The sequence below is a fragment of the Equus quagga genome, chromosome 19 (assembly GCF_021613505.1).
Source record: "Equus quagga isolate Etosha38 chromosome 19, UCLA_HA_Equagga_1.0, whole genome shotgun sequence".
Classification (NCBI taxonomy): domain Eukaryota; kingdom Metazoa; phylum Chordata; class Mammalia; order Perissodactyla; family Equidae; genus Equus; species Equus quagga.
The window spans coordinates 25,574,668-25,600,869 of NC_060285.1; the positions used below are offsets into that span (position 1 = coordinate 25,574,668).

Sequence of the window (26,202 nt, forward strand, 5' to 3'; positions counted from 1 at the left end):
AGGTTTGTCCAGATTCTAATAAAGCAGTCATATCAAAAATTTGAATTTAGCAAATAATGTTATGATTATGCAAGTACAGTTTAACTTGGATATGAGTTCATTTTATATGTTTAACATTAGATCTCTTAAAGCTTTGTACCATATATCTTGAGATTTTTAGTTTAAAGGAATAAAAGTAAGTCTTGAAGAAAAAAAACTTCATAGGGCAGAGATAATTGTTCAAAATTGAAAACTGGGCAACATATTCAATATCTCATTTTTCTAAATAAATAAAGCCTAGAGTACTTACTCTTGCCAGGATTATGTGAATACTAGGAACCTCTTAGTCAAACACTGGGCCCTGACATTTTTTTTAAATTAAAAATTATCTAAACTTGCATTAAAAATATAGTATGAAATACTCTTTGCTCTTCCCTAAGACTCTTATAGATCTCTTTAAAATCCTACTGCTGCTAACTTAATTTTATTCAGAAGGAGGAGAATCCACTAACCTCTGTAGATCTGCTATGCAAGATCTTAGCTCAGTGGCAACCACTGGAAGATCATTTATCCCTTTTTTCTTAAGTTTGCTTGCAGGTTGAAATCTTAATGAAAGGTAATATCCTGCAGAATGTGGTTCTCCCTCCAGTGATCATCTATAAGTATAAGCTTGAAAAGGACCTCTATTAGCAAATTCTCCTTAAATTTCAAAGAACAAGTCATCTGAGGCAGCTAGCTGATTGTGAAGTGCAATGAGAACTTATCAGTGAACAGGCAAATCATTTATGCCAAAAATACAGCTTAAGTATTAAATGGCTAAGGTTTAAAATTGTTCATTTATTAAATACCTATGCAAGTTGTTACCTCAACTGTTAACATAATTATACCTCATTAAAGATTTATGTGGTCAAGATACCCGAGTCTAGCTTTTTTTAATTTCAAGGATTACTTTATACTTAGGTTAACTGCTATACATTTCAGTACCTAATTTTAGTGGGATATTTTAAAAATAACTCTGGAAGCTATGTTGTTTGTGATGGTATAGTCACTTGTTTCAGTACTTATTTCAATTTCAAAATTTGTGACAAAGAAATAAAGTGACTTAGCCCTTTACTTTTTAATCCCTTAAAACTAAAACTTGTGTGTGTGAGGTCAAGGGGTATATGGGAATTCTGTACTTTATGCTCAATTTGCTACAAACCTAAAACTGATCTAAAAAAGTTGTCTATTAAAATAACAAAACTAAAGGGGCCATCCCAGTGGCACAGTTGTTAAGTGCGCACGTTCCGCTTCAGCGGCCTGGGGTCCGACGGTTCAGATCCCAGGTGCAGACGTGGCACTGCTTGGCAAGCCATGCTGTGGCAGGCGTCCCACATATAAAGTAGAGGAAGATGGGCACAGATGTTAGCTCAGGGCCAGTCTTCCTTAGCAAAAAGAGGATTGGCAGCAGGTGTTAGCTCAGGGCTAATCTTCCTCAAAAAGAAAAAACCCAAAAAACCAAAACTAAAACCTAGACAATGAACAGAAGCTTAGATTTCTTACTTTACATCTCAATGTGGACTTCCACATTCTGCTAAGTTGATCTAACAAAAAAAACAACATGTTTGGTTGTAAAATAATTTACTAAAGGCACTATTGTTAAACATCGAACTAATAATTGGTTACGAATAAGGTACATCATTGTAAACATGACAAAATGATTTCAAGAGATACAGGGCTAATAGGTCAACAGTACAATTTTTTTCTTGTGACAGCTTTAGCTTCCCTATTTACAAGATCATATCCCTTCCAGCCATTCCAGGGGCATGAAGTGATGCCACTGCTCCCAACAGTTACCTGGGAAGGGAGCTTGGAGCTCCAAAATTCTTCTCTCATAGGGTCAGTTCTAAAATTCTTGGGCTTAGAAATCGATACGTCTTTCATACCTCCCACCAAAGCACATCAAAAAAGTATGGACTCAACATCCCAAAAGAGCTAGCTGGAGGGCCCAAGCCCTATAACACGTCCAGGCATGAACTAGTGAGCTCTGCCACTAGCACATCATCACAGAAGATGGAGAAATTACTTGAAGGTAGCTATTGAACATTAGCACCATAATAAACACGGCTCATATAGCTAAAAACTAGACTGTTCATCCCATAACATACATTTATAGTTTGAGTGCTGAAAGAGCAGATTTTTAATGTATAACAAGTGATCTAAGTACAGAAGTCAGGTTTTTTTTTCCTATGAGGAAAACGTTAAACAAAATACAAACTAAACAGCATCCCAGAAGCAATCTGATTGTGCTAAAACATATACAAATTAAGGCTTTACCTTGGTACATAACAATTTTGAAATTATGTTGGAACATCTCCAAGAAATCCTTAACATAGAATTCGAGCAATGTGATCAAGAGTCGGGAGTGGGGCTCAGCTCAAAATGTAACATGCATCTTCCATTCACCTTACGCACTTGCCTGCTGGAGTGAGTGTCACTGTAGCCTCTCTTGCTGAAGCACCACCCAGAATGTTAGGAATCCCAGCCAGGCGACAGGCAGGGTGTTAAGAGAATTTGCTTCACTAATGAAAAAGCCTAATAATTCAACTTAACTCTTCTAACTAGAACAAGATCCAAATATGGGAAGTTTTCCTGTTTTTGTTTTTGTGGTTTTAAATGCCCTTTTGGTTTACTGAGTAAGCCAAATACATTTCCCGATAAATACTACCACCAAAGATTCTAAATATTGAGATTTTACTGAATCAAGGTTTCAATGTTCCTACTAAGTCATGTTTCAATTAGATCTTTCCAATGTCAAGGAAAAAATGAAAGACAAGGACTAATATGATCCTAAAAAGAAGGCAAAATATTCCTAAGGCTGTATCTTAATTTATCAAAATTCTCCCACTTTATGCATGTATAGATCTTGTTTTAACCACTATGTCAGAAGAAAAGTTTCAGTGTAGAAGTCTACAATCCAGATAAAAGGCTCTACATTTCCCTACATTAAGTCTGGCTATTTCCTGTGCAGAATTATAACCACAGACATTGACATGTAGCTCTCAGATCTGAAAATGTCTTTATTTTTTAGAAAATGGATTCCAGGAAGGTTAAAAAGCAATACCAGAGGATATAGGTGCAGAAGTGGATGTAGTCATTCAAAGCATTCAATTAAGAATATGGCAATATAAATATATGAAAAGCGTCTCCTGGGTGTTCAAAACAACATGTATAAGTCATTTCTAACTAATTTGAGCTTTATAGCATTTCCTAGACAGGGGAAAAACAGTTAACATCTGAAAGTCCTGAAAGCTTTTTCCTTGGTTAATTACATTAGATGGTATGCCTTTGATCAAATTCCTTCCTTTTTAAACATGGATAAAAGTATTACATAGGTCCACTGTCAAACAGACAACATGTTGCAAATTAATTCTGGTATAATGTATTCCAACAAAGCTTAGAAAATAAAAGATGTTGTGGTGGCTTTGGACTAAGTTTAATAGTCATCTCCTCTGCTGACAACTTCTTTACATGTTGGACGCAACAGTATGGTATGTTCAAACTGCGCTGTATATGATCCTTTAATGTCACATAATGGTGGATATGGATCTACAATGCCCAAGTCACACAGATTCTTCAAAGCCATCAAGTATTTACTTTCTCCCAAGCGATCCAGCCATCTGCGGCAGAAGGCAAGGGTGCCAAAGTTTTCATTGATGACATTTAACAAGTGTTTTGTTCTTGGAAGCCTAAGAGGAGAAAATCAAAGATTAATAGTTGGCTAAAAACTTACCAACTCATTTCCCCCATTAAGGAAAACTCAAACCCTAGCCATGGCTTTACTTTGTAATTGAAGTTCAAAAGACTTTTGTTGTTGCCTCTTTCAACATTCAAAAGCCAGAATGTATAATAGCCCATACCTAATTATAGATGGCAGCTGAATAGGAGACCAGCCGAAGGCTACCTTATCATGTTTGTTGATATGTCTGTGCCTGTGTGTGTTAAATTCCCCGTACAGACTCATCAAGACTATTACTGTGGGAGTTTACTTTTTTGTGCATCAAGCTGAAAGACCTGCGCATAAAAGTAGGTGTAAATTCATCCTTCAACCATCTTCTCCAAAGAAAGTTTACCAATAGGAAAATAAGAAGAAAACCCTAGAAATGCCAGTAAAAAAAATAATTTCTGAAATTATTATGATTATTGGAAACTGGATCTGAAGAGAATACTTCCTATATCATTTTCATTTCAATTAAAATTTTTAACAGGCCAATTTCTTTGCTGTATTATAGAAATCCACAGAACTTATTGTTAGGCTATAGAACTATACATTTATGAATGTACCACTGTAGATGTTTGTCACATTTTTGAAAATGCTGTTAACTGGAAAGAGAAATTCATTAGTCATATAAAAACAACAGTCTCTCACCTTATTGGCACATGTCCAACATCAAAATTTTTCATGTAATGTGAACATTCCATATCATCATGAACAACACCTTTTCCTGTGCTACCAAAGGTTTCAATAGCATACACTTCTCCTTCCTAAAAAAATACATAAGGGACAAAGAGAGAGAAGAAAAATCCAGAACTAATCAAAATTACCATCTCTCATCTTCAGGCTGAGGTATTTTCTACTTGATGTAAGAAACAACATGAAACGTCCCCTGGCAGTCCTTATCCACCTCTGCCTGCTTATCTCCTTAGCACTTTTTGGTCTTTCTGTGTCTTCCTATTGGAACGTAGGCTTCACATGGGCAGGGAATTTTGTTTTGTTCACTACTACATCCTCAGTGCCTAGTAAAGAGATGGCACCTATGAGATGCTCAATAAATACTAAGTGTTGAGTAACAATCCTTTAACATACCGAACTTTCACAACTGACTGAACCCTGGTCTGACAAGACACAATTTGCACACTCAACACGGCTCAATTCCCGTTGGGGTGAGTATGGATGCCAAATTAATTCTGCTCAACATAATCAACTATCACTAGCTTTAGTTTGGGAAAAAAAATTTACAAAGAACACCGTTAATGGCATACATACCTCCATTCTTGTTGCCTCTCCTCCTTTCACAATGGGCACTGTTTTCCCAGCATGTATTCTATATGGCCCAATTGAATGTCCATTTAGATTACGGATTGGTTTCACTGGCATAATAAATAGGAAAAAAATAATTATTCAGGATCTCTATAAGCACAAACAGATCTCTTGGCCTTGTGGCACAGAGTTCAAGCATTTATTTAAAAACAAGATATGGCTTTACTAAATAACCTCACATTAAGAGAGTTAAATACAAAGTAGAAAACTAGTGGAATATGAAAAGCTATTTATTGCAATGTTACTGATTAGAAACTAGAAGGGAGTAAGGGGAGATGGTGGAAAAAGAATAAACTGTGTGATGAGGACACAATGGGGGTCATCTAAGAAGGTATAGTTAATAAAAACAGAGTCATAAAATGCTATGTACATAATGATTACAAATATGAAAATGTATATTTTTATGCTTATAGACCAAAAGGTAACATGAAAATGAGGATTCTGTGTTGAAATGATAAGACTATGAAACCTTAAATTTTATTATTACATCGGCATTTCAAACGTTAAGATAGAAAATCTAAACAACCTCAGCATCCTGACAGCAATGATAGAATAAACAAATTGTGGTAAATTCACACAGTGGAACACTACTCAACAATAAAACAAAAACCTAGGGATACAGGATACAGTGAACAACTGAAATAAAACCTGAAGAAAAAATGAGCAAGAGAAGGCACAATTATATACATACTGTGCAATTCCATATATGCATATATATATATATATGGAATATAAAAGGCATAATTATACTACTGTTTAGGGATGCATAATTAGATGGTGAACACATAAAAGCGAATGCAAATATTTTAGTACTCAAGATAGTGGTTTACTAGAGGAGGCTGCTGTAACTGGGAAGGGGTATATAGAATTGGGGGGCTTCTGGAATGCTGACAATATTCTATTTCTCAAGGGGTAAGGTTACATGGCTTTTATAATTATTTAGTTCAAGTTTTATGTTGTGTGTATTTTTAACATTTATTATATTCCACGATAAAAAAAGGTTTAAAAAAATCTAGCTCTACAATGCTAGAATCCTCAGTACAAGCGACCTTTCTTCTAGAGCAGAACTAGGTACCTAGGTTTTTACAAATCTTTAACAATGAAACAATGACAAGTATATTACAAATTTAGGGGCTAGTGCAGAAAAATAAAACTCTTAATTAGCTCTTCAAAAAAAATGCTCCTGAGAGTTCTCGTCAAGATGGTGCTGTGAACAGACGTTGAACTCGCCTCCTCCCACGAACACAACCAGGTTACAACAATTTTGGGAAGAATCACCCTGGATTGAAAACTGAAAACTGGATAAAAAGAACCCCCACGACAAGGGACAGTCCTGATGAAAGCAGAAGAGGCAGTAGCTCTGGCCAGAGAGGAAAAAAGCCACCTTTGGGAGCAGCGGAGCTTCTGAGCTGGCCAGGCGGGAGCCAACCTAAGGTACACAGCCCTCCCTGGAGGGGTGAGGTCCGGAGCAGGAGCAATACTGCTATAACCATCCTTCGGACTCAGCCCAACTGAGATGGGGGTCTTACTATCTGGCTTTGCTGGCTATTAACTGCAGCGAGGACAGCCCAGAAAAGCTATGGGCTGAAAGCCGAAAAGATCCGGGTCTTAAAGGGCCCACGCACAAACTCACTCATTACAGCAACCTAAAATCACCAGAGAGAAGGCTGACTGTCCTTTGGTGAAACAAGACTCAGCTAGTGGGCTCTGGGGGCATCTTGGTGAGAGGAGGATCCTCTCCTGAGACTGAGACATTGGTGAGGACCGTTGTTCTGAGCTGGTCCAGGCGTGCTGATACTGAACCGGTGGGGGCCATTGAGGTGCGTCCCTTGGGCTGTTAGCCCAGGGGTCTGCCACACCCACTAGAGCACAGATTTAATCCAGTTCAGCCAGGGCAGGCAACCCGCCCTAGGGACTGGCCCCACCTAACAGCAAGCCCTCAGGCTACTTTTCAGCCTGCATTGACTGAGTGCCTTGATCCTCTACAGGCAGGCAAGGGTGTCTGCCTCTGTGGGGCAGGGCTTGTGTGAGGACCAGGTGAACTGTGGGGGGCAGTGGGACAGAGGTGGGGGCCTCTGCAGTGTGGCAGTGGGGTAAGCTCCAGAGGGTTGAGAAGTGTGCACGGACCAGGACTGTGTTGACAGTGTATGTGGTCCAGAGGAGGGTGAGGCTTATCAGCGGCAGAAGACTTGTGCTTCACAAATAGCCATAAAAAGGATAGGCCCCACCTTCCAAAGCCTGAAACAACTGAGGGCCTCCATGCCAAGGGCTAGCCCCACTCAGCTGCACTCCTAAGAGAACTGACATCAGCCTTGTTGGCCTCAGGCCTATCACAACTGTACACCCCTGAGCCTAGCAACCAGCAACACTGGGTACCAACCCAATTAAGAGGACAATTGCAATAAGAGTGTGCTAATAGACTTTGTAGCCAACAGTGCTGAGGCCCCTCCAAACCGGATTTACAAACAGCTGGCCAGGGAAGGAAAGATCAGACTCCCTGGGTACCTGCAGTGGGAGCAACCCTGCCACAGCAGAAGAACACAAGTAGCCCACAAAGGGGTCACTCCTGGTTCATATGGTCTGGTGACGAGAGGGAAGCACACTGCTGGGCCTCATAAGGCATCTCATACATAAGGCCACTTCTCCAAGATCAGGAGACATAGCCGACTCACCTAGTACAAAGAAAATAGCACAGAGAAAAAGGCATAATGAGGAGGCAAAGGAATACTTTCCAAGCAAGGGAACACTACAAAACACCAGAAAAAGAACTAAGTGAAACAGAAACTAGCGACCTCCTTGACAAGGAATTCAAACAAAATATAATGAGGATGCTCACAGATATGCAGAGAAGAATGGATGAACACAGTGAGCACATCAGCAAAGACTTGGAAGATATAAAAAAGAACCAATCAGAAATGAAGAATACAATACTCGAAATGAGAAATTCACCAGAAGGACTCAACAGCAGAGTAGAAGCAGCAGAAGAATGGATCAGTGAGCTAGACGAAAGATTAGAGGAAATCACCCAAGCAGAACAGAAAAGAGAAAAAAGAATTAGACAGAATGAGAACAGTGTAAGGGAACTCTGGGACAATATCAAGCATGCTAACATTCGGACTATAGGGGTCCCAGAAGGAGAAGAGAGAGAGAAAGGGGCAGAAAATTTATTTGTTGAAATAATAGAGGAAAATTTTCCTCACCTGAGGAAGGAAACAGACATCCAAGTTCAGGAAGCACAGAGAGCTCCAAACAAGATAAGCCCAAAGAGGCCCACACCAAGACATATTATAATCAAAATGCCTAAAATTAAAGACAGAGAGAGAATCCTAAAAGCAGCAAGAGAAAGGCCACAAGTGACATATAAAGGGAAGCCCATTAGGCTGTCAGTAGACTTCTCAGCCAAGACCCTACAGGCGAGAAGAAAATGGCACAACATATTTGAAGTGCTAAAAGGAAAAAACCTACAACCAAGAATACTATATCCATCAAGGCTGTCATTCAGAATGGAAGGAGAGATAAAGAGCTTCCCAGACAAGCAAAAATTAAAGGAGTTTATCACTAAGAAACCAGTTCTACAAGAAATGCTGAAGGGACTTATTTAAGTGGGAAAGTAATGACCACAAATAGAGATAAAATTTAAAAAATTATCAAAAAAACCCAAAACAACAAGAAGAAAAAACAGGCAATAAAATCACTTGTAAGGTAAAAGGATGGTAAAGGCAGCAGATCAACTACCTGTGAAAGTAATATGAAGGTTAAAACACAAATGTAATATAATTACCTATTTCAATGATAAGAGGGCAATGGATATACACACACTAAACAAAAGACTATATATGATGTGAAAAGCATATAATGTGGGAGGAGGGGAGTGAAAAGGTAGAGCTTTTAGAAAGAGGACAAGCTAAAGAGTCTATCTACTCAATATAGACTGTTACATGCATAGTATATTAAATAGGATCCTCATGGCAACCACAAACCAGAAACCTATAACAAGCAGGAAAAAAAGTAAGACAAAAGAAATCAAACATATTACTAAAGATAGCCATCAAACCGTTACAAGTGAAGAGAGCAAGAGAAAAAGAAAGGAACTGAGAACTACTAAAACACCCCAAAAAAAAGAAAAAGTGACAAAATGGCAATAAATACATATTTATCAATAGCTACTTTAAATGTCAATGGATTAAATGCTCCAATCAAATGCCACAGGGTGGCCAACTGGATAAAAAAACAAGAGCCATGTATATGCTGCATACAAGAGACACACTTCAGACCTACAGACACTCACAAACTGAAAGTGAAAGGATGGAAAAAGATATTCCATGCAAATGGCAAAGAAAAGAAAGCAGGGGTAGCAATACTTATATCAGACAAAATAGACTTTAAATCAAAAACTGTAACAAGAGACAAAGATGGCCACTACATAATGATAAACGGAACAATCCAACAAGAAAATATAACACTTGTAAATATCTACGCACCCAACATAGGAGCACCTAAATAGATAAAGCAATTATTAACAGACATAAGAGGAGAAATAGACAGTAACACAATAATAGTAGGGGACTTTAACACTCCACTTACACCAATGGATAGAGCATCCAAACAGAAGATCAATAAGGAAACACTCGCCTTAAAGGACACATTAGACCAGATGGACTTAGTAGATATATACAGAACATTCCATCCAAAAACCACAGAATACACATTCTTTTCAAATGCCCATGGAACATTCTCCAGGATTGATCACATATTAGGCCACAAAACAAGTCTCAATAAATTTAAGAAGATCGAAATAATACCATGCATCTTTTCTGACCACAAAGGTATGAAACTGGAAATCAACTACAGAAAGAAAACCAGATAAGCCACAAAAATGTGGAGATTGAACAAAATGCTACTGAACAATGATTGGGTCAAGGAAGAAATCAAAGAAGAAATAAAAAAATTCCTGGAGACAAATGAAAATGAAAACACGACATGCCAAAATCTGTGGGATACAGCAAAAGCGGTTCTACGAGGAAGTTTATAGCAATTCAGGCCTACCTCAACAAAGAAGAAAAAATCCCAAATAGACAATCTAAAAGTGCACCTAAAGGTACTGGAAAAAGAACAACAAACAAAGCCCAAAATCAACAGAAGGAAGGAAATAATAAAAATCAGAGCAGAAATAAACGAAATAGAGACTAAAAAAACAATAGAAAAAATTAATGAAACCAAGAGCTGGTTCTTTAAAGAGATAAACAAAATTGACAAACCCTTAGCTAGACTCACCAAGAAAAAAAGAGAGAAGGCTCAAACAAATAGAATCAGAAACAAAAGAGGAGCGATTACAACGGACACCTCAGAAATACAAAAGATAATAAGAGAATACTATGAAAAGCTATATGCCAACAAATTGGATAATCTAGAAGAAATGGATAAATTCTTAGAAACACACAACCTTCCAAAACTGGACCAAGAAGATGTAGAAAATTTGAATAGACCGATCACCAGTAAGGAGATCGAAACAGCAATTAAAAACTTCCCCAAAAATAAAAGTCCAGGACTAGATGGCTTCCCTGGTGAATTCTACCAAACATTCAAAGAAGACTTAATACCTATCCTCGTCAAACTCATCCAAAAAATTGAAGAGGAGGGGAGGCTTCCTAACTCCTTCTACGAAGCAAACATTATCCTGATACCAAAACCAGACAAGGACAACACAAAAAAAGAAAGTTACAGGCCAATATCACTGATGAACATCGATGCAAAAATCCTCAACAAAATACTAGCAAATCGAATACAACAATACATTAAAAAGATCATACATGATGATCAACTGTGCTTCATTCCGGGGATGCAGGGATGGTTCAACATTCGCAAATCTATCAACGTGATACACCACATTAACAAAATGAAGAATAAAAACCACATGATCATCTCAATAGATGCAGAGAAAGCATCTGACAAGATACAGCATCCATTTATGATAAAAACTCTAAATAAATTGGGTATAGAAGGAAAATACCTCAACATAATAAAGGCCATATATGACAAATCCATAGCAAATATCATTCTCAATGGAGAAAAACTGAAAGTTATCCCTCTAAGAACAGGAACAAGACAAGGATGCCCACTGTCACCACTCTTATTTAACATAGTATTGGAAGTCCTAGCCAGAGCAATCAGGCAAGAAAAAGAAATAAAAGGGATCCACATTGGAAAAGAAGAAGTGAAACTGTCACTCTTTGCAGATGACATGATTTTATATCTAGAAAACCCTAAAGAGTCCACTAAAAAACTTTTAGAAATAATAAAGGAATACAGTCAATTTGCGGGATAGAAAATCAATGTACAAAAATCCGTTGCGTTTCTACACACTAACAACGAAGTAGCAGAAAGAGAAATTAAGAATACAATCCCATTTACAATTGCAACAAAAAGAATAAAATACCTAGGAATAAACTTAACGAAAGAGGTGAAAGATCTGTACACCGAAAACTATAAAACATTGTTGAAAGAAATCGAAGAAGACACAAAGAAATGGAAAGATATTCTGTGCTCTTGGATTGGAAGAATTAACATTGTTAAAATATCCATACTTCCTAAAGCAATCTACAAATTCAATGCAATCCCTATCAAAGTTCCAACAACATTTTTTACAGAAATAGAACAAAGAATCCTAAAATTTATATGGAACAACAAAGACCCCGAATAGCCAAAGGATTCCTGAGAAAAAGAACAAAGCTGGAGGTATCACACTCCCCGATTTCAAATTATACTACAAAGCCACAGTAACCAAAACAGCATGGTACTGGCACAAAAACAGACACACAGATCAAGGGAACAAAATTGAGAGCCCAGAAGTAAATCCACACATTTATGGACAGCTAATATTCGACAAGGGAGCCAAGAGCATACGATGGAGAAAGGAGAGTCTCTTCAATAAATGGTGTTGGGAAAACTGGACAGCCACATGCAAAAGAATGAAAGTGGACCATTCCCTTACACCATGCACAAAAATCAACTCAAAATGGATTAAAGACTTGAATGTAAGACCCGAAACCATGAGACTTCTAGAAGAAAACACAGGCAGTATGCTCTATGACATTGGTCTGAGCAGCATATTTTCAAGTCCCATGTCTGACCAGGCAAGGGAAATAAAAGAAAAAAATGAACAAATGGGACTACCTCAAACTAAAAAGCTTCTGCACAGCAAAGGAAACCATCAACAAAACGAAAAGACAACCTAACAATTGGGAGAAGATATTTGCAAACCACATATCAGATAAGGGGTTAATATCCAAAATATACAAAGAACTCATACAGCTTAACAACAAAAAAACCAACAATCCAATTAGAAAATGGGCAAAAGATCTGAACAGAGATTTCTCCAAAGAAGAAATACAGATGGCCAACAGGCATATGAAAAGATGCTCAACATCATTAGCTATCAGGGAAATGCAAATCAAAACTACAATGAGGTATCACCTCACTCCGGTCAGAATGGCTATAATTAACAAGACAGGAAACAACAAATGTTGGAGAGGATATGGAGAGAAGGGAACCCTTGTTCACTGCTGGTGGCAGTGCAAAGTGGTGCAGCCACTATGGAAAGCAGTTTGGAGTATCCTCAGAAAATTAAGGATAGATCTACCATATGATCCAGCTATTCCACTGCTGGGTATTTATCCAAAGAACCTGAAAACACAAAGGCATAAAGATACTTGCACCCCTATGTTCATTGCGGCATTATACACAATAGCCAAGACTTGGAAGCAACCTAGGTGCCCATCAAGGGACGAATGGATAAAGAAGATGTGGTATTTATACACGATGGACTACTACTCAGCCATAAGAAATGATGAAATCCAGCCATTTGTGACAACATGGATGGACCTTGAGGGTATTATGCTGAGTGAAATAAGTCAGAGGGAGAAAGTCAAATACCATATGATCTCACTTATAAGTAGAAGATAAAAACAACAACAAAAAAACCAACACATAGCACTGGAGATTGGACTGGTGGTTACCATTGGGGAAGGGGGGAGGGGGGAGGGCAAAAGGGGTGATTAGGGTCACATGTGAGGAGATGCACTATAATTAGTGTTCGGGTGGTGAACATGATGTAATGTATCCAGAATTTGAAATATGATGTACAGCCAAAAAAAATAAAAACTTAAAAAAAATAAAATAAAAATCCTCCTTCTTTTATAAATGATAAGCTAAATTTATTTTAAAATTCAGCAAGCATTACTATTTCTCCAAGATCTGGCAAATTGAGGCCACAGACCAATCAAAAACACATTTAAATAAAAAGATTTCTTAGCCATACCAACCTAACATATAACTAAGTTACACAGAAGAAGCAGGGTATCCATTTTTATATTATAAAGGTGGTGACAGAGGTAGGCTAATTCTGGGACCAAGAGAGCTGTAAGGGTAACTTTCCAATTCTATAGCTTCCTGATCAAGGTAAATAAAATCACCCCCTCGATGGCCCAGTTCTGTTACGTGGTTTTGGAAACTGCTTCTGAAACTTCAGCTGATGGTCCATTTCTTCATCTTCCCAATGCCATGATTTGTCTATATCCTTTCTGCTTAAACTAGTAAAAATGAATTCTATCACCTTCAACTAAGAACTCTGATCAACACAACAACTGGTATCAAAAAAGAGTGCTGAGATAATAATAGAACTTAAAATGCTGCACTAGCTTAGTGGAAGAGGTGAGAAGAGAGATAAGGATTCCAACACTGCAGACTAGAATTGTTATGCAGTAACTAAACGTTAAGTCAAATTGTCACCCAGTATACCTTGAAGGGCAGACCATATGCCAACCAAAGTTTTAGAATTAAAATAGAAGGGAAAGATAATTTGAGAGGGACCTGAATAAGCACTATTTGTTGTGGCACCAAACCCAAAATTGGGGGTGGGAAATGACAAATATTTGTTGAATAAATTTCAGGCACTGTCATAAAACTTACATTTCTCAAAACAAAAAACCAAAAAACACAATATCATTAATCCTATTACAGTCAAAGAAACTTAGGTTCTTAGAGGTTACAGGATTTGTCTAAATTCAAAGATAGACCTGCCTGACCCCAAAGCATGTTTTCTTAATTATCCCATAAAACCCCCCATCCAAGTGTTAGCAGCCTTAAGCGTTTTTGACTTGTACAGATGTTCATAGAATTAGGAATCTGCAAGAGAGCAGCAAGGACAGGCACTGTCAGGTCCCACAGGAAGAACCACTTTTGCACTTGGAAGAAACACAAAAGTCTGTAAATATCAACAGAGGAAGGCAAAGAATGCTGAATGATGTGAATTTACTAAGGGGCAAGGAAGCATGAGAGTCTCCACTCAAAGGACTATAAAGGCGAGATAGGATTTGGTTAAAGGAAATGTAGGAAATATTCTGTAACAAAGTTATTAGAACAAGGGTTACAGAGAGCAATGAGCATAGATTAGGAAGGAAGACGGTGGCTGGAGAGTGGTGGGACAGACCCTGGGAAGTGGAGGAAGGCTGGACTGATAGCACAGGTGACTCAGACTGTGTACCAAAGGCAGTAGCTAGGAAAGACGAGGAGGCAAAGGAATAAAGATTAAAGGAAGGACACACAAGGAATTAACTGGCCTCTAAATTTTGAATTCAACTCAAAAAAAAAAAAAAAAAGGAGAGTCATCAATGGAAAGGGCCTCTGGCTTCTCTCTTAGCCTTAATTCGACTAGTCATAGGAAACCTAGTCTGCATTTTGGCCACCCTGGATAAATCCCCAGTTGTTTTCTTATCAACTACCAGAGTAGCTTGGCAACAGTTCCTATCTAGTGACCACAGTACTCCTACCATGAGAAGGTCATTTAGCCCATTTTCCTTCTAGATTCCCAAGAGATAAAGATGAAGCAGCTGACCCAAAGAAAGCACTCAACACTATCTTGCAAAATTAATTCTGCAGAGGTCACATACATTTCAAAATAAGACACATTTTTAAAGCACATACCTTGATATGTCTTCCCATCTATTTCAACCTCATAGGATTCCATAACTTCTTGGATGGCCTCACCAACATCACATAGACGGACATCAATTCCAGCACACTAAAAAGAGAATAATGTACATTTTGTTATTCAAAGGGCTGAATCTCACAGTAACCTAACTTCTTAATATTTTAAAATAACGGACAATGAGAAAAACTGCTTTGCACATTATAACTTCCTCTATAAAAGCCTTTGGTACATTACACTACAATTACCTACTTAAAGCCCGAAGGGTAGTGGACTATTCTTATACAACCCACAGACCTTAAAAAGGCTATAAAGTGCTCAGAATATGTTGAATGAAATGGTGCTTATGGTTTACATACCTTTATTCCAGTGTTAGTGGCATCTTTTACAGCTTTTAATAATGTATCATATTTGGGATTAAAAGTGACAGTAAAAGCACAGTCAATAATCCTACCTGAAAGAGAAAATTCTTCTTTAAGTTTACTTATCAGCTGTCAACTTACCTACTTTATAGCATCTACTCTATTAATTAAACTTGCTAGTTAAGAGGAAAATAAAATGATGGGCTCAAAAATGAAGGCAACACTCTGAGTACGCAGACAGCATTCATAATCAAAGGGGAAAAATATAAATAAGCTACATAAGGTTTCAGATTGAAAAGATTAATTCTAGAGTTAGTACGTATTACTTCAAGACAGCACCAATTCAGGACTCACCCATGCAGTTATTCAAAAATATAAACAGAAACAAAGTGAGAAAAGCCTGGGGAACTAAGAAAAAGCAGTGCGGGCTGAGAAAACGTACAGGTCCACAGGATGCTAACCATCAGTCCAGCTTCTCCAATTTAGTAAAACTTAAGTACTTAATTAATCTAAGTTTTGCTTTCTCTCCTGTTGAGATAAAAAGGTACTTACCTAATAGGGTTTAGGGGAGAATTTAGAAAAGCTAACAAGTATACAAAGGTTGGTAAACTTACAGATTCTAAGTAAAAGTTTGTTGTTGTTATACGAATAAATGATATCTGAAACAACGACCTGAATAAAGAAATGTAAGATTATGTTTTTCATGCCTTGATACAAAGGGTAATAAACCTCTATCACTCAGTAGTTTTTATTCTACTCCACTTAGAATGCTTTAAAGTAAATCCCAAAATCTGCCTCAACACAGCTCTACTGAAAAGTGAGGCAATAAGAAGAAAATTTGGGAGTTCAGCATCTGTAGCCCCACCCAACAGAGACAAGATCAGAGTTTTTTAGGAGGAGGGTGGGGTGTAAATTATTTCTAAGAACTCACCACTTATATGTGTTCCAAAGTCTATCTTACAGATGTCATCATACTGTAATACTGTTGTGTCACCAGCATTGGGAGTATAATGGGCAGCGCAGTTATTGAGAGAACACCCAGTAGGAAATGCCAGGCCTGCGTTTAATCCATTCTCTTTTATTAGCTTTCGTGAACAGTCTTCCAACTTTTCACTAAAAAAAAAGGGGGGGGGGGGTGGTTGTTTTCTTTTACATTCTTACCCTTATATATCTTACAGTTCATCAAGTCCAGAAAGTTTACTAAAACTCTTAAATTACTTTCTGGAAAGGATATGAGCACTTTCTGGATGTGAATGAATAACAGTTCTCTGATGCTAGCAACATACTAGCTAACCCCTAAAAAGATAAAGCGCTTAATCCCACTAGAAATCTGCAGAAACGACGACACAATCCACTTTTAACTTAGTTTACTAGGAATAAGACTCTTGACTTAGACTAATTTAAATGCTGATTACATTTTATTTGCTCAATGTTGCATATTCGGAAAACTGAATCAGAAAATTATTTCTCAAGGGGAAAACTGGAGAAATAATTAGTTCTATTGGCTTCTTCACTGCATTATAAATGTTTTGTGTCCAAGAATTTTAGTTTAATATGAATTGTTAGATAGCAACATAATAGAATCCCAGACAGAAAATAAGAATCAGTCGTGTATGCATTTGCACGAGCGTACATAAGTACAAAATATGGTGGTTGAGGTGCAAATGCCCTCTCATGGTTTCCTCATTGCATCGACACTACAAGAATTTAGAAGACATCTCTAGAACCTTCACTTAAAGTTTCAGCCAAATAGTAATGAAAGCCAAACACTATAATCAGAGAGTTAGCTCCAAAAGAAATTTTTTTTAACATGTTCTTACAAAAACATATTCCTTTTACCAGATTTCTATCATTGTCATCCCAGGCTTGATCCAGCTCATAACGTATTTTCTAACTTGTCGATGTGCTTCTGCGGCTTCTCGAAAATCATTCCAAATCTCTTCACTAGCTTGATCTAATGCTTTCTTTTCTTCACTTGTAGTTCTCCAAGCAGCTGTTCGCCTTTACAGTATGCATAGCATAGTATTAGTCACGTATAGCAGAGTAAGCATAAAAGCTGAGAGATAAAAATATACTGAGGAATGTAAGACATTTTAGATAAAAATACTACATATTCAGAGTTTCTTTCATTAAATGTCAGCAAATTTTCAGAAATACAAGTAGCCACACACTTGCAACCAAGCCAAATCAAGTTAAACCCGTTGTAAGACTCGAAAAAAGAATCCTCATGTGAGATTTTGTTCAAAGTCAGAGGACCTAATACCCTGAGACACAAAATAACATGAAAGGAGAGAATCAGAAAAGTCAAAGAGAGTCCTAGAAACCAAGCAGGTGGGAGACAAAGGCATCCTTCCACTCGAGGTAATATATACTTTAAGAGACTTCAAAAGAACACCCCAAAATTAGCATTTAACTTCACAAATAGGGCAGGTACTAATCCAAAGACTTGACCTGGAAATCTGCATATACTTTCCTCAAAACATAAAATATTATGTGCTTTGGCAGAATTTTTCTAGTTGTATATATATTAGAGGAAATCTTCCTTGAAGGATATGGCTCACATTTTACAACGGCCAAGGGTAATAAACAGATTTTTATATTTAGTGTCTAGGAATGAGGAGTTCCACTGACTCCCTTTAAGCAGTACATTTCAAAAACGGTAACTGTTCTCAAATGAAGATCTTTTTGGAAGTTGTTATACCTTTCACACCTTCTTAAGCAACACTGAATATACAGTTCACAACTCAGTGATCACTGAGGCATAAAATATACTTAGTACAAGAGCGATGCCTTCAAGGAATTACTCCTATTTGCCTCAAAGCTAGTGGCCAGCAAACTATGGCCTGCAGGCAAAACCACCATGAAACCTGTTCTGTAAATAAAATTTTATTGCAACACAGCTATGCCCATACTGTCTACCTACTGTCTGTGGCTACTTTCCTGCTACAATGGCAGAACTGAGTAACACTCCAGCCCTGAAATGTCTACCACACGGCCCTTTGGGTGTTAAGCACCACAGAGGCTTCTCTGGCTTGTTTTCTGTTTGGAAATGTATTTTGGATCTATCTACCACTATCAGATAATTGAAATATTACAGTACCATCGGTTGAAGGTCAGTTTTAAACTCCCCAAGTACTTAAATGCATATGAACTACTTTTATAGGAACAGTGAAAACTCGAGAGGCAACTTCTAATCAAAGTATTCAAACAAATACCCTCACACTAGAAGGTAATGGGATAAAATCCTTTAAAAAGTACATTCTCAAGACGTGGCTCAACCTTTGTTTAGCTGCAATACACTTAAAGCTGCTCACTGCATGCTGAGACAGACAAGCCACAGTCACCTGGCATCTAGTTCGAACTCTAGCCCTTCCTCTCCCACAAATCCAAAATCTTTCCTGGGAACTAAGAACCCCAATGTTCTGAGAATAAATCATTTTCAGGCTTAAAAGTACTGGCTATATTCTCAGATCAATTCTTACACAAAATACATCACAATTCTTCATCTCTTAAGTGGGCCATAATGCTGGCACATATACAGCCATACCTGGCAGTAAACGTTAAAGAACTCCCTCTGAAAAGCCAAAGATTTTGTGAAAAGTAAAAGTATCAACAAATATTTATTCTAGAGTTGTAAAATGAAAGACTATGTCCAAAGGTGACGGATGCATATCATCCATGGAGGTCTGTGAAAGTGGTATTGGTTATTATCAATTCCCATTTCTTGTCCCCAATGCAACCCTCAGATTCTTCAAATTCACTTGTTAATTGGTTAAAACTTAAGTATAATTAAATTTCAAATATTATTTGACTACATTTTAGAATTAGAATATGATCAAATAAAAACCCCCAACACTGAAATCAACAGACCTCACATGATACCTCACACTTCCAAAGGCTGCACTGCTGACTCTTAGAAGCAGCGGACTCTTCAAAAGATTATGGAATGTTCTGCATTGTTGGGAAAGAACTACCAATCAGAAATTGGATTAAAGACATTTTTTTGCTAAATCTTGAGTTCAAATTGAAAGTCATTAGTAACACTCAAGAAACCTACTGCCAAGGTCTATAACTATAATTCCAGGCCCAAATGAAAGACAAAGAATATTATGAAGGAGACTTCCCCTTTTCCTAAATTTGATCTTTTGATATTCACTCTATGTAACAAAAATATAGAAATTAGTAAGATTAAAAAAACATTCTGAGGGGTGGGCCTGGTGGTACAGCAGTTAAGTGCGCACATTCTGCTTCAGCAGCCTGGGGTTCGCCAGTTTGGATCCTGGGTGTGGACAAGGCACCGCTTGGCAAGCCATGCTGTGGTAGGCGTCCCACATATAAAGTAGAGGAAGATGGGCACGGATGTTAGCTCAGGGCCAGTCTTCCTCAGCAAAAAGAGGAGGACTGGCAGCAGATGTTAGCTCATGGCTAATCTTCCTCAAAAATAAAATAAAATAAAATAAAATGCTTTAGTAAAAAAACAAAAAAAAACATTCTGAGCCATAACAATTATTCCAAAAGGCAATTAATTCATCCAACTGAAAAAGGCAGAACAGAAATGCTTTTTAAAATGTATTACGTCTGTAAAACAAAACTACAAAAACAACTGCTTGAAAGATCATCTTTATAGGAAGCATTTACAAGTATGTAAATTCTTCACGCCTCTTTGATTTTCTGAATCTTTTCAATTATTTCATTATTTTTACCAGTGGATGTATTAAAGAGCAGAAAAATACAAGTAAAACCAAAAGATATAAACAAAGGTATCTGATTATTAACTTCAAACAGTCATAAACATTTCTGAACTCATGCATGGATAACTTAAAAGATAATTATATTTGTATTTTTAAAGCACTATATGAACATTTACAAGAACCATTTAAAAATGCATGTCTTTAACCCAGAAACAATTAAGAATGCATGCAGATATGACAGCAATTCCTTCCTCTGAAAACTAGGACTTACAGGGAAAAATGAAGCATTTTAACTGCCTGTAAGAAGAAACTATAGTTGATCCCCAGCTGATAAAAGAAAATTCTTCAAAAAGAATAATGTCAGCTAATAAATGTAGAAGAAATGATGGAAATGCACCATTTTGCAGTCCCCAATGAAAAAACTGACAAAAAGAGAAAAGTACCTTTAAAAAAGAAACAGCTGGCTGTCACTACATTAACCAAGTGATAAAATACAGTGAAACTAACAGAACCTGATGTTACATCTGATACAATATGAAGTACATGGTATCACATGATATCTCTGTCAAAAATGGTTACTTTAAATCTAATCTAAGCCTTTACAAGTAACTCTAGTTCACAGAAAACACAGGAACAGAGAAAGAAGCTTAATGACACCACAAGGAAACAACTGGAAAAATCCCAGAATGAGACTTTCTAAACTACTGGTCTCTTCAAAAGGTCAGTGCAATGGAAGAGAAGAAGGTGGGGATTCTAACCATATGCAAAGTATGAACCTTGACTGGATCCTGGTTGGGGGGGACAGGGGTGGTGCTAAAAAGATGTTCCAGGGACAAGGGGAAAAAACCTTTAAATATGAACCAAGTATTTACATTATATTGGGAAATTACTGTTAATTTACTTAAATGTGATAATTTGGAGAACATCTAATTCTTGGGAGATGACTGAAGTTTTAAGAACTGGTGACTCAAAATAAATGAGACATTTTTGAATAGCCCAGGAAAACAAAAAGAGAAAAAATCAACAGTAACAAAAAAATACATACATATACAGAGACAAAGCATATGTGGCAAAATGTTAAGAATTGTTCAATCTAGGTAGTAAGTTCATTATGCGATCTTTCAATCTTTCTGTTTGGAATTTTTCACTATGAAAGTTGAAAACAACATAAATATATTTATCCTGGCATTGTTTTTAATAGTAAACAACTAGAAACAAACTGTACGTTCAATAAGAGAGGACTGGACAAATAAATTATGGTATGCATACAGATGTGCAAAATTATTCAGCCATTAGAAATATTACTGGATTCTTTACTAACATGAAAACAAACTTAAAAAGGGGTTATAGAGCTGCTTGCAGTATAGTTCCATCTTGAGAAACATTCCCATGATACAGGTTTCTATAGAGGCTTTAGAGGAAGAAATACCAACATGTTAACAGTGGTTTTAATTCACTGGCAGAATTAAGCAGATTTTTATTTTCTTCTTTTTGCTTATCTTTATTTCCTGTTTTATAATGAATATGTACTGCTCTTAAAATCAACAACTGTCCCAAAAAATTGCCTACTAAAGGTGGAAATAGATCTCAAAAATTTCAAAATAATTCTTCCTCCTTCTTCTAGAGATCCAGCATAAGAGAAAAATCAGATCCAATTAACATACTAAGATGTTCATCACAGAATTTTTTCTAATGGTAAAAAATTGAAAACAGTGTAAATGTTCAAAAATAAGGAAACAGGTAAAAAAATTACGCTAGATACAGAATAGAACAGCATTATAGCCATTAAAAATTGGTTTCTTCTTCCTCCTTTTCCTTTTTTTTTTTTTTTTTTTTTTTGGTGAGGAAGACTGGCCCTGAGCTAACATACATGCAAATCTTCCTCTATTTTGTATGTGGGATGCCATCACAGCACGGCTTGTCGAAAAGTGGGTAGGTCTGTGCCCAGGATCCAAACCTGCAAACCCTGGGCCTCCAAAGCAGAGCATGTGAACTCAACACCAAGCCAACCGGCTAGCCCCTCAAAAATTTTTAATGACACAGGAAACGCAAATAGAATGTACATTTTTTTAAAAGAGCAACAACCATCATAGTAAAAACTGATTCAGAAAAAAATCACCAATGGTGCCACATGTGAAGATGTTCATAAGGAATGAGATATTTACATATTCTCAAAGGAACTTCCCACAAATTCCTAATGACAAAAGGAAAAAACAGTAATGACACACTAGAGAAAATTGGATAATACCTTATCCAAGTGATAAAAATTGACTTCATGTGCCTCCAGATGTGACAACCCTGAAAAGGACACAGTATCTTCTTATCTAGTAGTATTCCACCCAAAAATGCAAAACCTATTCTCAAGTAGTTCAGAAAAAACAGCATAGATGCGGATTCATCACTATAACATTTTCCACATTTGCTTTCTATCTTTCTGTCTTCCAAGGAGAAAATGGAATGTTACTTGTATATTATACATAATATGTATAACTGTCATATTCCTGTGAGAGAGAGAATGATAAAACAAATGTGGCCAAATGTTAAAGAGAATCTAAGTGAAAGGTATGCAGGAGTTCTCTGTACCAGCATCAAAGTATGTAACAACTTAAGCATGCAATGATTTCAAAATAAAAAGTTAAAATAATGCACTCAACCTGGGTGGTAGTTACACAGGTGAGTTCTTTGTGATAATTCACTCAATTTTCAATAAGTTTATTTAAAAAACAACAAAGGCAATATACAAAACTATATTTAATACTTCACCAAATCTATAAGAATACTGATTCTGATCTATTTGCAAATAGTCAAAACTGGTTATATGAATATCAAAAAATATTGAGATTTATTAAGAAGCATACATAACCACAGTATCTTAATTTCATTTGCATTTCTCTACGACGGAATACAACGTTGCTTTCAATATTGAAGAAAAATATTACCCCAAGAGATATTGTAACATAAATTAGTATCCTTCTCTATTGTTTCAAAAACAGAAGTTATTCTACCTATATGTTTAATTTGCATTAGAAAATGAAAGTAAGAAGGGAAAGATAGTTTTTAAGCTTTACAAAATCTCAATATTTTTCTTGTATTAAATATTACTTCAAGTATTCCACCATTTCCAGGATGTTAAAAATATTGACAATCAGTTAACTAGTATAGGAAATCAATGGCCTTCCTCCACTTTAGCAATAAGCATATCAAAATGGAAATACGAATAAAAGTATCTCACTCACATCAGTAACAAAACCATAAAACACAAGAATAAATTTAACAAGAAAGGGACAGGACCTACCTGAAAAAAAAAAACAGAGTAAGTGGGAAAATATACCATGAGAATGGATAAGACAATGTGAGAGGACTGTCAATTTTCTGAAACAAATACATAACTATAATGCAATTCAGATAAGAAGTCTAACAAGGGCATTTTCTCTGTGGATATGTGTGTATATGACTGAAAATAGCTAAGAAAAGTATAAAGAAGAACTACGTTTGGGTGTGTGTGGCAGAAAAGAAAGACTTGCCTTATCGAATTATCAAAATATATTAAGTTGCTGATATCAAATCAAAACAGTATTAGCATAGGAATAGACAATTAGATCAGTGGAATAAATGATATAGAAATTGGTTTCATTACATATGAGAATATAGTTCACTATATGAGAATATAATGTATGGCAATGGTGATCATTCAACTCAGCAGAATCAATTACTTAATAAACAATTCTAGCACAACTGGCTATCCATTTGAAAGAAAATAAAATTAACACTCCCAACCCTACACAAAAACTTCCAGACCAATTAAAGAGGTAATAAAACACAAAATAAGAGTTTGAGAAAATCTAAGAGACTACTAGGAGCCCAGAAGTATAAAATATGAACATGTAATCTATTTCAAATTTTAAAACTTCTTGAAGAGCAAAAGAACAAAATCAACAATAAAAAGATGCTCAAAATCACTAGCAGTCTGGGAATCACAACCTAATGTATTAATAATATTCTTTGATGCAGCAATGCCACTGCCAGCACATAAGGAGAGAGAGAGAGAGAGAGAGATGCATGTGTGTGTGTGAATATATATATACACATATATATGTATATACTCAGAGATGTTTATTGCAGAATGGTTTACAATGGCAAAAAATATTAGAGACAAAGTGAATGCTCATCAATTGAAAATGGTGGAATATGGTATATTCACACCAAGGAACATTATGAAACCATTCAAAAGAATAACAGCTATTCTGATCGACTTGGAGGACTTCCAATAGGTAGTCCTGAATGAGAAAAGTAAGGTGGAGGAAAGTGTGCCTATGACTCCATTTTTGTAAAACAAACAACAACCAAAACACTCTCCTTACATAAACAGACACAGATGTACACAGATATGAGCATAGAAAAATATGGAAGGCTACCTGCTAGGTGGTTACATGGGTCTGGAAGGAAGGGAAGGAAGAGGGAACAAACAGAAACAAAAAATTAAAAAGATTATATTTAAAAATAAATGTGATCACATCATATGTACTATGAGAATTTATGAAATTAATGTAAAATTGTGTGTCTGTGACATTTTAAAATAGATACTTTAAGGATAGTGACTGATGAATTCAAATTCAAAGGGAAGATGCCCATGCCATAAAATTCCAAAACTTTAGACTCCTTCCCTAGGAGTACTGGGAATGAGGGAGGGGATGAAAATATAACAACATCATGTTCTTTTCTAAGTTTAAAGGAAAATGATGTCTTTACAGGTCAATGAAACAATGCTACAGTAGAAGCTTTCTTAACCAACTATTGCAAACACTGGATTAACCAATACTCTTGATAGCCTTTGTAAAACATACTAACCAATACCCACTGTATTCTAAATAACAGTGACACAGGTTCCAATTCTGAATAATAACAGCAGCTAACATTCACTAAATGCTTACCATGTGTCTGTTATTACTCTTCCAAGTGCTTTATATATGGTGTTATTCCTCACAACAACCCTATGAAGTGCCCATTTTACGGATGAGGAAATGAAAGCACAGACATGACAAATTTCTTGCCAAGTCACAACGCTATTAAGTGTTAGAGCTGGGATTCAAATGCAGATAGCTTGGTCCCAGCTTCCATGCTCTTAACCAGTGTGCATAATGCCACTATGAGTGTATGCTGACCAGCTGAAATGTATCCCTTCAGAATACTTCCAAAAATCAGCTGATTTGTTCCCAAACTTGTGTAAGTCATCTGTACTTGTTACTATAATTATGTAATTTAATTAAATGTTGTATAATAAGAATTATTTCTAGGAAAACTAAATCGACTACTCGGAAAATCTCAATAAAGGCAAGTTACCAAAAATACTTCTGTTAAATTAAGTACAGATAAGAACTGTAAATGGTTTCAGGAAAAATATGTAAAGATATAGGCATCAGTCCTCAAATTACTTAGTTCTTGCTCTTCACAGAAACTCAAAATGGAACAGACTCATAGACAATGCATTAAGGATACAGCTCATGGATAAAAAAGTAGAGTCCAAAGCAAATCCATGCTCAAATACCAAGAATGATGAAAAAACAAATGTTTGTTTTAAGTTAACTTATATCAATAAAGATTTTCATTTATTTATTTTTTTGTGATCCCTACTTTAACACACTTTTTAGTTAAACCAAACTACTACTGGTCCCAATTATTTTGGGTAAGAGGGCTTCTACTGTATTTCCTCCGCAACAAATTCACAAGCTTTTATTAAGGTAGTGGAGCAAAGTTCCAAGAAAAATCAAACCTGCTGTATTGCTAAACTACAACTTTCAAGTCAAACTGGAAGTTATTTCATGATCCTTACCCATCTTGTGTGGGTGGGTACTCGCATTCTTGTCCTTTGGGAAATACACCGTTAGGATACAGGTCACATATTGGAACTGAGGGAGGGTCTGTCTGAACTTTTGCTGTGAGATACAAATAAAGCATTAACTTCTGTAGTTAAAAACAAAACTAAGCAGTTATCATTACAGTTTTCTCACTTCCTAATGGTTGTTATATGTCCTGATTTTAAGGAACCTCCTTACTGTCACCTTGCAGTTAAAAACAGAAGTTATTTCGCCATGCTAGCCACCTCCT

The 26,202-nt window shown here is 36.5% G+C and overlaps 1 protein-coding gene across 2 annotated transcripts in view; it reads right to left on the bottom strand.

The window, feature by feature from the left end:
• Window positions 1–3,020: 3,020 nt before the first annotated feature.
• Window positions 3,021–26,202, bottom strand: part of METAP2 (methionyl aminopeptidase 2) — a 35,277-nt gene continuing 12,095 nt past the window's right edge. For both annotated transcript variants that reach the window (XM_046646303.1, XM_046646301.1), the window contains exons 4-11: window positions 25,928–26,030; window positions 17,246–17,407; window positions 16,338–16,519; window positions 15,404–15,498; window positions 15,041–15,137; window positions 5,006–5,109; window positions 4,388–4,503; window positions 3,021–3,707 (exon numbers count right to left, since the gene is read on the bottom strand). In XM_046646303.1, the coding sequence (XP_046502259.1) occupies window positions 3,455–3,707; window positions 4,388–4,503; window positions 5,006–5,109; window positions 15,041–15,137; window positions 15,404–15,498; window positions 16,338–16,519; window positions 17,246–17,407; window positions 25,928–26,030 (1,112 nt within the window). In that variant the 3' untranslated portion in view covers window positions 3,021–3,454. The remainder of the gene's footprint in view (window positions 3,708–4,387; window positions 4,504–5,005; window positions 5,110–15,040; window positions 15,138–15,403; window positions 15,499–16,337; window positions 16,520–17,245; window positions 17,408–25,927; window positions 26,031–26,202) is intronic.